General features: G+C 43.9%; 1 protein-coding gene across 3 annotated transcripts in view; it reads right to left on the bottom strand.

Annotated features, from left to right (window-relative positions):
- Zcchc4 (zinc finger CCHC-type containing 4) overlaps nucleotides 1-6,603 on the bottom strand; it is a 53,776-nt gene extending 47,173 nt beyond the window's left edge. For 2 of the 3 annotated variants that reach the window (XM_023564065.2, XM_063240562.1), the window contains exons 1-3: nucleotides 6,441-6,603; nucleotides 5,328-5,446; nucleotides 4,049-4,131 (exon numbers count right to left, since the gene is read on the bottom strand). In XM_023564065.2, coding sequence (XP_023419833.1) covers nucleotides 4,049-4,131; nucleotides 5,328-5,446; nucleotides 6,441-6,567 — 329 coding nt within the window. In that variant the 5' untranslated portion in view covers nucleotides 6,568-6,603. Of the gene's footprint in view, nucleotides 1-4,048; nucleotides 4,132-5,327; nucleotides 5,447-6,440 lie in introns of those variants that run through there. The other variant, XM_063240563.1, reaches the window with a different exon arrangement.
- Nucleotides 6,604-13,975: the final 7,372 nt, after the last annotated feature.

The following is a 13,975-nucleotide window of genomic DNA, read 5'->3' as shown; positions in this document are numbered from 1 at the left end:
CAATCTTGGCTGGAGGTTGTTATTTTTCAAAGCTTGCATTATTTCCCCCCACACTCTTCGTGATTTGATGGTTTGTGCCGAGAAGTCTGCTGTAATTCTGATGGGTGTTCCCTTGTAAGTGATCTGTTTCTTGTCTCTGATGGCTTTTAGTATTCTGTTCTTGTATTGGATTTCTGGAATTTTAATTATTATATGCCTGGGTATTGCTCTGTTTGGGTTGTAGGTGGCTGGGGTCCTGTATACTTCATACAACTGAGTATCTTTACCTTTTGCTAAATTAGGAAAATTCTCCTGGATTATTTCTGTGAGTAGCTTTTGTAGTTCATTTGTTTATGTCCCTACTTCTCCTTTTATGTTCTCAATTCTTAAGTTATAGACCCTCTTATCATCTTCTAGTCTTTGTATTATTGCTGTTTCTTTGTTATTTTTAAGAAGTTTTTCATTTCATGCTCCCATATTACAAATCTGCCCTCCACTTCAGATAATCTGTCCTTAGTTTCTTTCAAGCTGTTATGCCAGTTTTCAATAGACTTTTTAGTTTCCTGGTATTCTCTTTGAATCTGCTTCACATATTCTATGCTTTCTCTATTTTCTCCATTAAACAATTCTCCCCTCTTTTTCTGTTCTTCCATTCCACCATCTGTTTTTTAGGTCGTGCTCAATTCACATTAATTCCCCTTTCGCTATTTCTCGTGGTTACGTGAACTTCCCCACAGTGAGCAGATGTATTAGGCACTAAAGCTAAGCGGGAATCCAGTTCTGTTAAGAAAAGCCTCTTCCTCAGGGGGCTTCAAGATCCACGAATCTCAGGGTCTAGGGACCCCTTTGCTGTTCTCCAACAGCCCGAGCAACAAAAGGAATTGCCAGTGAACTGAAAATATAGTTAGGTGGGCACAGTGGCACAGCTGCATCCCCGCACGCTGGGAGGCTGAGGTAGGAGGACTGGAAGTTTGCACCCAGCCCCAAGGACTTACTGACTTAACAGTGATGAGAGGTGGCTCAGTACAGAAGCTCTGGGCTCAGCACCCAGTGCCACCAAGGAAAAAAAAACAGAAAAAGAAGAAAGAAAATCCACTTGTGATCAGCAGCCCTGAATGGGGACTTCTCAAACAGCCTCTTGTAGGACAGAGGACCATGCCTATGACACAAAAGTGCCAAGGTTTCTCTTGATGAAGAGTTAGATTTCTGACTCAACTCCAAGATACCTAACAAGACACTTTAACAGCAGATTTTTAGCCAGGCATGATGGTGCATGCCTGTAATCCTAGTATTCAGGGAGGCTGAGGCAGGAAGGTCACTGGGAGTTCAAGACTAGCCTATACTACATAGTGAGACCTTGTCTCAAAGACAAAAACAAAAATGCAGATTTTAAAAAAACAGATGGTTTCAACTTTAAACATTTTTTTGGTTTACTATTTCCAGAATGAAGCATTACAGAACATGTTCATGACACTGGATTTGGCAATGCATTCTTAGCTATGATACCAAAAGTATGAGCAACAAAAAAAAACTGATAAATCAGATCTCATTAAAAGTCTCTTATCATCAAAGAAAGTAAAAAGACAACTTACAAAATGGGAGAAAATACATGCAAATCACAAATCTCATAAGTATATAAAATTCAGAACCCATAAAGGATTCCTGAGACTCAACCCAAAGTGCCACAACCCAGTTAACAGTAAACAAATGACTCGAACATATCCTTTCAAAGAAGATAAACACATGAAAAGAGGAGCACCATTTGATAACTTGGACCAAAAATATCAAAACCTCAGTCTGATGCCATTCTAGGCTACACAATGAGACCCTGTCTCAAAAACAAACAAACAAACCACAACATGCCACGTCAAACGTACTGGGACATATATCATAGAAACAACAGAGCCCACGCTGGGGAGGTGCTGGTAAAACTCTTATACCCTGATGACAGGAATATTAAATGGTGCGGACACTGTGGGGAAGTCTGGCAGCTCCTTAAAAAACTGAACAGCCAGAAGTGGTGGCACACATCTGCAGTCCCAGCACTTGGGAGGCTCAGGGGCAGGAGGGTCACTGTGAGGTCCAGGCCAGGCCGAATTACACAGTGAGACCCTGTGTCAAAAAACAAAAACAAACAAACAAACAAACAAGCAAAAAACTTGTAACTCACACTGTATATCATGACATATACTTAAAAAAAACTAAAAATTAAAAAGGAACTCACTAAATATAGAATCACAATATGACCAAGCTGTGGGAGACAACTCCAGTGTCTCCCTTTGAATCCAAGACAATTACTGTGACTTTGAATATTTGCAGACTCATTTCCCTATACTGATATATAAAAAGGTGGCTAGGGTGTTTCCTTCTCTTCAATTAACTCTGAGCATGGCAAACAAGGCTAGCGCAGGTGCTAATGTGCGGAAATCTATAGCCATCACAGATGTGAGAGAACTCCAGTGACTCCCTTTGGATCCAAAACAATTGCTGTGACTTTGATTACTCGGGGTCTCATTTCCTTATACTGACATGTGAAAGGCTGGCTAGGATATTTTTCCTTCTCTCTTCAATTGGCTCTAAGCATTGCAAATAAGGCTAGCTGAGGTGTTAATGTGCAAAGTCTAGCCATCAGACAGTCCTGTTTCCTCGCATGGTGCTCTCCACAGTCAGAATTGAGCTGGCAAGATGTAGAGCAAATAGCTTTGGGAATGTCAACTGGACAGGAGCCTCAAGGTAAAAGGCTATGACTCCCCAGGGCACAAGTTTGCATATCAAAAACCGAAGCAATAGTCCCCCAAAACAATTCCACTGCTACCTTAATTAGGTTATGCAAACTGATCCTTCTGCATATCTTTATCTCTGCAAATTACAGAGAAGCCATTCTTGCACCTGGTCAGCCAGCTCAAGTTACTCAGTAATCCCTCCTCCCCCACATCCTGTCACTCACCTCTGAGCTACCCCCCTTTCTACACACGAGAATAAATGCTGGGAGAGGCCTAGGATCCAGGCCTTTGTCCACATGTCCTCACGGGAAACGGACTGAGGACCCCTTGGCTGCCCGTAACTTGGAGTATGCCTTTGCCTTTGTGTTTTTATTCTCACCGTGGATTGCACTGGTGGTGGTAGATTGGAATTTACTGGCTGGGATTCCAATAATGTCTCGATGGGATTACAAATATAACTTTTTGGATTGTGAGGAAGACTAGAAAGAGGATTACAATACTCGGGTGACTGAACTCGATTTTTGGGTTTACAATACCAAGCAATGAAGGGTCTGCCTATAAAAATTGAAAACACAGCTATTTGTATGCTAATCTTCAATGTATCGCTCCAACAATCATAGGTGAAAACTACTTGAGTGCCAGCCAACAGATGAACACATAAAAAATTGGAAACAGAGCCAGAGCTGGCATATGCCTATAATCCCAGCATTCAGGAGGCTGAGGCAGGAAGGCTGTGTGAGCTAAAGGTCAACATGGGTTACATAGTGGTACTGTGGCTCAAAACAAACAAAACAAAAACAAGTACATATGCAATGGAAAATATTACCCAGCCCTTAAAAGAAAGACCCTCATATGAGGGTCTACCCTCACATGCTACAGCATGGATGAGCCTTTAAAATACTATGCTAAATGAAAGAAGCCAAACACAAAAGCATAACCATTGTGCGATCCCTCTTATATGAGGTACCTAGAACAGTCAAATTCATAGCAATTAAAAGTACAGTTAGAAGTTACCAGGGTCTGGGGAAGATATGATGGATAAGGAGTTACTGCTTAAAGGTGGCAATTTCTGCTCGAAGTGATAAAAACCTTTGGGAAATAGTGATGATGGTTGTCCAATTCTGTGAATTATTGCCACTGAATCATACACTTAAAAATGATAAAAATGGGGAGCTTTATGTTACATATATTCTACACAATAAAAATATGCAAATAGGCAAAGTAAATATATAGGAATAAGAAAAAAAAGCCCAAAGATTACAGCTAAAATAAAGGAACAGAAAAAAAAAAATTAAAAAAAAAAACTGCAGCTAAAATAATACAGAGAAACACCAGCCTATCTGTACCTTTCCACACACTGCAGCCGAGAGAGGGGAGGCCGACATCTCTGGTTGTGAGATTCCCGTGCAGCGAGTCTGGCTCCTGACAACTGCAAGAGTACAAATCTCGCTTAACAAACTATCAAATTTGCTACTGATCTAAAAAACCTGGTAGCACATATGATATCAAAAAGCAAGAAATTCCAGCAGTTTAATATCCTGAATAAGCATTCATGGCACTGAGCGACACAGCACTCCAGCACAGTGATTTTAACCAGGGTGGAGAGCAGTGCTGAAGGCGCTGTTTAACAATAAATCCAGGGGCTGGGGGTTTAGCTCAGCAGCATAAGCACCTGCCTTGAAAGCAGACAGTCCTGAGTTCGATCCCTGGTACCGATAAAAAGGAAAAAGACCAAAAAAACCCAAAAAACAATAAATCCAACAAAACTGAAAATTCTGCAGTCAAAGCTTTCAGAAACTTGAACCAGAACTTGGTCCAAAAAGAGACCATGCTCGTAACTATATTTGGGCGCCTTCATTGGTCATCTGGGAGTTATACAAAGGATATTCAATACAAATGTCCTGAACAGCATTTTTCTAGCATTTCCTGGAATGATCATGACCTTCATCAGTGATGGTGAACCCATGGCATGTGTGCCGTGGCGGGGTGTTCGTTCTTGCAAGCTCTGAATGGTTTACCGTCACTGAGCACAGACATTTCTGGGAGGAATCTATGCAATGCTAGCAACCAGATGTTGCCAATTCATAAACGGTACTTTCTACCCCCAAATTCATATTTACAGTTTAACCCTCAGTGATGGTACAGGTGAAGGGAGCATCCCTAACCCAAAACACTTACATTTTCATTAGGGATGCTCAATCAGTGAAGTCTATGTAAACAGTCCACATCCTGGGGTAATAAATCTCAATTTAGAGTAGGGCCCTTGAAAAGTAATTAGGTCATTCAGATCAACAGCACCCTTGTGAACAGAATTAGTACACTTGGCTTGGGTGAGGTCCTTCTTTGACTTTCTTAGGTTTTCCCCCCTATCTCCTTCCTGGTCTCCTGTTGTGAGCAAGAACGGTTACCCAATATTAACATGTCAGTCTTAAGAATACAGTAAGATATCAATAATCTGATTCAATTGGGCGTTATTAATCACAGTCTCCCAACTAAAAAACATAGTATCTCTATCTCTTTTAAGAGACTTATCTGATGTAATAGTTAAACATTACATCATTACATATTTTTATTATTCTTGATAAAACTGATTCACATTAAAAATGTATACAAAAACTGTCATACCTTTTCATCTTCCCACTGAAAAAAATTACAATCTTTTCTATCTCTACAGGCTGAACAGGCATAAAACTTCCGTGTTTCTTCCTTGCCTTGGTTCACCTTTACAAACAGAAGGGTAGGACCTAGTTCCAGAATACGAAAAAAAACATGACAAACAATAGCAATCTGCATCAAGTTGTTAGCTTTCAGTACTTTAAATAAAAATTGGGTAGGCTTTATGCACAACTTATAATAATACATTTTTTTCCTCAGTCACAACATTCAAGTACTACTTAGAAATCATTTTTTTAAAAAAAGTGGTCGGGCTGGGGATTTACCTCAGCGGCATAAGCACTTGCCTTGCAAGCAGGCGGTCGTGAGTTCGATCCCCGATACCGATTAAAAAAAAAAAAAGTGGTCTCCCCTGAAAGGAAACAGTATAGCTGTCCACACTGAATGTTACAAGTCTGAGTTTACCAACTCCGACAATGAATGCAATCATTATGTACTGCAAACATACAGAGTACTAATAAAACTTTCAAACAAAAATCTGAAAAACGAAAAACTTAAGTCCTGCCATCCCCATCTGCAGCATCTCTAGCAGTTATTCTTTCAGGAAAACTTGAACTTTTACAACTGGCCACATCTTCTCTCTACAAGTTAAAGAAATGCTGGGTCTGATTTGCAGGCAAAAAATTCTATCATCCTCTCTACTTAAAAAGACAATAAAGATAACAAATCAACACATGAAATCCCCAATTACTTGTCACCAGGCATTTTTCAACACCATGCATCCCCTCCCCCTATCCCGCTGCCCCTTCCCTGCAGACAAAACCCCAAGAGCAGGAACTTCTCAGGTTTCTGAGAGAAGGTGAAAAAACGTGCTGAAAAAGCGCTGCTTTTTTATGCACCACAAACGGTTGGGAAGAGAAGCAGAGGAAAATCTGTTCCAGGGAAAAAGTCCTAAAAGCCCATGAACCAGGGAAGGATCAGGGATTTAGCTCAGCGGTTCCTCGTCAGCGCGAGGTCATGAGTTCCATCCGCGGTGCCAAAAACAAAACAAAACAAAGCAAAACACCCCTAAGACACTTCCCATACAACCCACAATTGTGGCGCCAGCCCCTGACGCCGACTCACCGTGAGGGCAAAGCGGGGCGGGCGCAGCAGGATCCGAAAGGAGCACCACCTTCACTCCCGAGCCCCCCAGCCTTCCCGCGACGGGCTCTGCATCCATAGAGTCCTGCGCGTCTACGGGGGCTGCCATCTTTCCGCCACCTTCCCAAAAGCCTCAGTCCGAACCAAAGAGGCGAAGGAAGAGGGCCGCCGCGAGCCGCAGCCCCACAGCGCCCCCGCGCGGCTGGGAGGAGCCTCGAGCCGCAGCAGTACAGGCCTCCAACCCAATGCAGTCCTGTCGGTCCCTGAGCATGGCCTTAAGCGGTCTCTAGCCATAAGACTCCTGGATAGACCTGTACTAAGAGATCCCTTCCATCTGCCTAACCTGCAGTATTTGCACATACTCTTTATTTTCCCAAAAGACCAATGTCAGCATATGAGATGACTCTTTGGAAGAAAGGATTGGTCAGGTGAGAGGTTCAAACCAGACAAATACCTGAATAACTAGAATAGCTAAAATAGTTGAAACAGGTACCACAGCTGTGCATGGTAGAACCCTCTGCTTTTACGCAGTCACGGTGTCATCTTGTAACTCTTGGGCAATGTTTATAGTTGTACATTATCATTGGATTTATACATGTGTCACTGTGTATCAGTGATATAATGGTCTACAGTGCTCGGCAAATACCAAAGAATGTACAATTCTCATAACTTCCAGTTTAAACTGAGTTCGGCAAGGTTGCAGGATAGGGGACAAACATACAAAAATCAGTCACATTCCTACAGGCTAGCAATGATCACATGGACAATAAAGTTTAAAAGCTAGGGGCTGGGGATTTAGCTCAGCGGCATAAGTATCTGCCTTGCAAGCAGGCAGTCGTGAGTTCGATCTCCGGGACCGATAAAAATGAAAAAGACAAAAAAAAAGTTTAAAAGCAATAAAGACTGGTGGAATAAATAAAACAGGTATAAAATCTAACACAACATTCACTGGCCATACTGTGATCATTAGTTGGAAGAAAACATAGTAAAGACATTGCTTTAGTGTAATTCTTATCAAATACTCAACTAGCTGTACATAATACAGAGAATATTGTCCTGAATGTTACATGAAAAGGCAGGAGAATAACTAAAACAATTTTGAAGGAGAGTAATAAAGTGGGAGAATCAATCTATCCAGTTTCAGGGTTTACAGCTATAGGGATCAAGTTTGTTGTGTTACCGTGACTGCCACAGGATGGCACTCAGGACCAGGATTCACTGTATTTTTTCATCACTTCTCAAACATGCACGAAGAGGACTTTCAGAACTGCTTCAGAAAATGACAAGAGCCATGGGATAAGTGATTTGAAGGGGGGGGTATTGTGAAGGAATAATAGCAATGTGTCATTTACTGTAATCATTATTTTTAATTCAAGCATTCAGCATCTCTTGTATACACAGCTGCAGGCATTTGTATAATTGTGGATGAACTGGTCAGTTCTTTTCACAGTACTTGAAAATTGATGATGCACATACAAATTTCTTTTGTTTTTTATTTTATTTTTTGTACTGGGAATCAAACACAGGACCTTACACTTGCTGAGGCAGGTGCTGTGCCACTGAGCCGTATCTCCGGCTATTTTTGGTTTTTCGAGACAAGTTTTTGGTACATATTCATGGTGAGCTTGAACTCACTGCATAGTCCAGGTTGGCCTCAAACTCGAATTTGCAGCAATCTTTTTGCCTCAGCCTCCTGAGCCCTGGGTTTACAGGCAAGCACCACTGTTCCCAGTGACACATGCAAATAGAACCCAACACCTTACTAAACTACACTAGCTGGGAGCGATGATGGCGCTCTTCCATTCACATTCAGGTGACAGCTGTACTCATGTCTAGCACGCTCGCTGTGCCAGCTGTGTCTTCGATGAAATGCACACATGTCCACGTGGTCCAGCACGACTTTGCGGAGCATGTTATGTGCACTCCTACATCATTTGAGCTAGCGAGTGTCCTGGACCCATACATATGATATTTGGGGGACTCTGATGTTAAGACTTACTTGCCCATTTATTTTTTAATTTTTTAAAAAATTGGCTTACAGGTGCTGATTTGTCTTCTACAAAAGACTCGTCTATAAAATTTGCCATTGAGTCCATGGAAACACAGCACCAGAAAGAGTTACAGAATTTTTTTCTCTTTTAAGTATTGCTGACTCTGCCAGCCATCTCTGTAAGTGGTGGAAACCAGCTGGACCTGTAAGTTCTGCAGCCCAGAAGGACGCGAGGCTGGGGCACTCCTCCATGCAGCAGTAGCCCAGCACCTGCAAGGGCCTGAGTTCAACCACTGGCACGAAACACAAACACCACAAAAGGTGGGTGAAATAAATGAATGGGCACCGTGCAGTGAGGAAGAAAAAGGAATGACAGCTGCATGCACGACTGTAACCCCAGCGCTCAGGAGGCTGAGAGAAAGAGGATCACCGTGAGTTCAGGGCCAGCCAGGCCAACACTGTGAACACAGGATCAGCCTCAACTACAGAGTGAGACCTTGTCTTACCCTCACTCCCAAAATGTAAGTCTGTTTTCTGAGGGATAAATTTGAGGAGAAAAGTTCTCTCCTGCCTTTCTTCCTTCCCTCCTTTCTCTTTCCTTCTTTCAGCAAAATCTTACTGTGTAGCTTAGTTTGGCTTTGAAAGTGTGATCCTCCTGCCTCAGCCTCCCAAGTACTGGATTTACAGATGTGTGCCACCACACGCAAAACCAAGTGTCTTTTGAAATCATCAGTCCCCCAAATCTCAAGCCAGAAGAGCATCTTGTAGTGGATTCCTGTTCATCTTCCCTGGCCTCTGGGGCCAGGACCCCAGTTTTCCTCAGGGAAGCCGACCTACCCCAATTTCTGACGGTGCTGTTTGAAAGGGACCATTTAGACCAGGGACTGCTGGGGTCCAGACAGGGATATGGCATCCTCCCTGCACAGCCTGGGGAGACGCTGACTCGGTCGGATGTCAGCTGCACCCTGCCAAGTGCAGGAGGGGTTCAACTCGAGTCTCTGGCTGGGCTCAGTCTGTGTCCAATAGTTTGCTGAGCCGGGTCCTCTCCTGGAGAAATCTGCTCAGCCTCATCTGTCCCAGCCTCCTGGCCCAGCAGAGCAGCCGGGCCGGGCTTTCTCCGACGATGGCGTCTGCAGGGAGCTGCAGGAACAGGATGCAAACCAGGGAGGGCCGGCAGGGACCCGGGAGCTACACCAAAATGTTGTCAGGCTGCCTGCTTCTAAAAGCAGCTTACCAATAAACATTACTGGGTTCGGCTCGATCGCCCCTCCTGGAGTTGGATTCCAGGGTCTCCTAGTCTTCAGCGAAGAACTGAATGAAACGAACAAAAACCGCAGTGCCAGAGTTTGAAAAAGTGGAGTGAGGGAGAAACTAGCTTTGCAGAGAGAACTTGGGCAGAGTCCGGGGTAAAACAAAACAAAACAAAACAAAACAAAAAACACCCTGAAGAGAGCAGGACAGACGCTGGGGAGGAGAGCCCCGAGAGCTAGTTTCTCTGGGCACCTGGTTATTTTCATACTGCCCACGTGTTAGGGTAACATCCCCAGAGCGTCTGCACAAAGGTCCTGAGCGGCGGTGCCAGGACCCCGTGTCTCCGGCTGGCTGACGTCAGGTCCCGGCCACCTTGTTGGCAATTTGCTGGAGTTCTCGCGAGAACTCCGTTTGACCGGAGGGGGGTTTTTAGGAACTGTTCTGCGCATGTGTCGGGATCCTGCACTTTACAGGTCACGCCTACTACCCCAGCCAGATTTGCCGCACCCTAATCTCCTATATCAGAAGCTCTGTGAGCCCTTTAGAATTGATAATTTTCTTTTTCTTATCTGCACAGCACTGGCACAGAATAGATAATTAATGTGCATTTGATTAAATGACGACTAGAATCAGAATATCTGAGCTGGCAAAGACCACTGAGTCATTTCAGCAGAAGACTATAGAAAGGGCCCGGCTGCCTTCTGGGGTCCTCTCGGAAATGGCTGGAGCTGTTTTGGCTGTCACAGTGACAGAGCGGCACTTCAGGTACTTGCTGAGTGCTGAAGGACAAGTAATGAGGACAGTCACCCACGGTGTCCCACACGCTTTTGGAGCCTGGACCTTTATGTAGATGTAGAACCTGTTGGTAATTACTGGAGCCTAGAATCTAAATTGCCAGAAGGTCAAGGCCCAGCTGGGGGCAGTACAGGTTGAACTGGCTGGGCTCCAGCCATGTGTGTTGTCGCTGTGGGGCCAGGGCTGGAAAGCAGTGGGGGCCCCCAGTGGCTCTTCTCCTGGAGATGGCAGAGGCCCCAGGAAGCAAGTCCCAGAACACACCTGTCCTCTTCAGGAAATCCTCATTCCAGTCACGATGCTGTTACTCATGAGCAGGGCAGGAGGCCAAGCCTGGAGGCAGAGAACTTTATTTCCTTTCTTTCTTTTTTTCTTTCTTTTTCTTTTCTTGAGACAGAGTCTCACTACATAGTTCAGGCTAGCCTTACAATCACGCTGTTCCTCAGATTGGCCTCGAACTCATGTAACTTTCCTGCCTCAGCTTCCTAAGTGCTGGGATCACAAATACGTACCATCATGCCTGGCCAGAGTGAATATTTTGAGCAAAAATCTAATCCATCTCAGTAATTCCACCTAACTACTGTATCCTAATGCAGCCCTGATTTTAAAGTGTCCTGTATAAAGAAAAATTCAGTTTTGCCTTGCATTACTTAAATCTAAATGTATTCTATATAAAAAAGTCTAGGACTTTGACACTGACTTTATTAACTTAATTATAATTTAACCAGGTGTAGTCATGTCTTAGGATTCACACAGAAAATATGCATTTTAAGGAACTGTCCCCTTATTTGCAACACATTTATTTTATTTGAAATTAGCTGTTCATGTCGATTATATTAACTATGAATTTCATTTCAAGGGAGCCAAGGAAATTTGCGAAGTACTTCTGATAAAGAGGGCCTTGCACCCATCAGGTCACCCAGTGTCACCCAATGTGGAGATCGGAGGAGTTGAGTTAAAGTCCTCTCTGTACCTGCTGAGTGCAAATCTTGTGACCTCAGGAAGTAGTCCAAGGCCTATAAGCCTCTGTCCAGGATACTGTGGGGTAAATACACCAATCTCTTCCAGGTTGCATTGGGAATGAAATGACCCCTCCTGCGAGACACTCAGGATCCTAGCAGGGGACAGGTAATACTCAGGTGGGATGTTGAGGGATTTCTCATAGCGGATTTAGAATCCTCCAGCCTCAGCCTCCTGAGTGCTGGAATTGCAGGCGTGTTGCATCAGGTCCAGGGTTGTTTTTTTTTTTTTTTTTTTTTTTGTCTTTTTGAGATAGGGTTTCACTATGCAGTTAAAGTTGACCTTGAACTTGAATTCATTTTATAACCCAAACTGACCTCAAACTCAGTGATCCTCCTGCCTCAGCCTCCCAAGTGCTGGGATTACGGGTGTGTGCTGCCACATCTGGCTTTAGAGTTCTTATTTTATGTCAGCAATTGTTAGAATTACCACGGAGATGCCTATAATACCCAAAGCAGTCTACAGCAGCTGGGAGATAAACACTCCAAGCTCACTCTGCTCCTTGGGCCTCAGATCTTCCTCTGCTAGCATCTCCCATGGGAGAAGGTAACCAGAAGAGAAAGGTGGGGGTGACCAGTCCCCATGGAGATGATCTTGAGAACACAAAGCATGGGGAGAGGGGAGAGTGGGACTGGAGGAACAAACTGCAGGATGGAGAATGCTTTAACACACTCCGGGACACACTAAATAACAGCCCATGCACATGTGTGTGTATATGACTCGGGCACCTGCACATGTGCTGGCAGCTTGGTTCCCCTGTCCCAGTCCGCAGCAGCCTCCGCTGCAGTCCAGATTGTTGCATTTGGATCCTAAGGATTTTCCTTCAGCAGTTCCACCAAATTTCTGCGTCAATGATGACTCATTCCCAGCTGCAGACTGGAGATTAACTAACTTGTTTTTTGAGACAGAGTACAGCTACCATGTCGTTCAGGCTGGCCTTCACATGCCTCAGTTTCTCCAGTGCTAGGATTACAGGGGTGCACCTGGCTTTTGAAATTTAAAAGTAACAATAGCTGTCTTGAGGACGTTAAGCAGAAACTGTCCCCCGGGAAAGGAAGAGTTCGGTAGGAAGAGATTCAGGGTGTTACTTGTGTGTCCTTGGAGATTCAGTGTGACTGGATGTTCAGTTGTTCAGAAGCTAAGTGAGGACAGTTGCCACCCTGGCTTAAACCAGTGCTTTGGTTTGAATATAGTTCCTGATTACCTTTAAGTACTGCAATTTAAAACAACCACTTGCAGGGTAGAATGGCTTTCTGGAATGGTCCCCAAACCACACTGAGAAAAAAGGCAGTGTTGTGTACCCGGAAGTCCAGCAGCAGCACCTGGTTAGACCAGTTCCAGCTGCCACCAGCCGCCTAGATATTTACACAACTTTCCCTGCTCCGGGCTGGGTAAAGCTGCCCCACCCCACCCCCACGCTTCTGCAGGCCTCCGTGGGTTTGGAAACCTTGACTGTTGGGCTCAAATTATGTAACCAGATCTTGTGGAACAATCGGGTTCCTGGAAGTCAAGGAAAAATAGACACATCTTTTTGCTTGCAGAGATTAGCTGCTGCTTTTTGAAATCATATGTTTTCCATTTTCAGATCTAAGAAAACCCACAAGGCACCTTGGAGAAACACTACCCACCGACTGCCAGGCTAGCATTTCAAGGGCTGCACCCAGGCGCCAAGGTCCTGAACAAACACCTTTTGAAAAGTCACTTTGTTTCCCAGAGGTAGGTGTGGACAAACTACTTTCCAATGACTGCAGGTCCCAATCCCAGGTTAAACATGTGTCACAAAAGAGAAAACTTTAGAGTAGCCTTATGATTCCAAATTGTCACCTTGTCCCAAGAGAGATTATAGCAAACCCAAAAATCCACGTGCTCATCTCCCCTTTATGGCTGCCTTGTACCATCATTTCAAACCTCAAATCCTAACGTACTGTTAATATACTGAAAGGGCTGCTCTGGGGGAAAAGTATGTACCAAAAGGCATTTGTAGCACATTTAGCACAAAATGTGCCTGTACTTCATTTCCTACTTAGTACCAGTCTCATATTAGGCATTTGTTCTGTGAAGAAACTGCCTTGAGAGACTGAAGTGTTTGCTAGGTCCCTGTTCCCAAAACTTCAACTCAAAAAAGAACTCTACATGCTTTCCCCTTTTGTTGATAAACAATATTTAGTGTTTTGAAACTGTAATAGCTAAATTGATCAGCATTGCCATTCTATAGGCTACCAAAAGCTTTACAGATTCATGCTCTCATCAGGATTCTTTGCATAGATTCTTAAGCAGGTTAAAACTTGCCTACTAGATAAAGTGATGCTGTCTTGCTGCCTGCTTGCATCAATCCAAGGCCACTTACCATGAGGAGATCAAGTGAGGAGCACTGCGTAAAAGCAAAATAGCTCTCATCAGTGAGTGAGAGCTCATGAAATTAGCAGACAAAAGTCTTTTGGTAGCAAATTATGTATTTTGTTTT

Source organism: Cavia porcellus, unplaced genomic scaffold, assembly GCF_034190915.1.
Source record: "Cavia porcellus strain 051 isolate PalLab524CR breed Dunkin Hartley unplaced genomic scaffold, mCavPor4.1 scaffold_30, whole genome shotgun sequence".
NCBI classification, from domain to species: Eukaryota; Metazoa; Chordata; class Mammalia; order Rodentia; family Caviidae; genus Cavia; species Cavia porcellus.
Note: the sequence above shows the minus strand (reverse complement) of the source record. Positions and strands in the feature narration are given on the sequence as shown.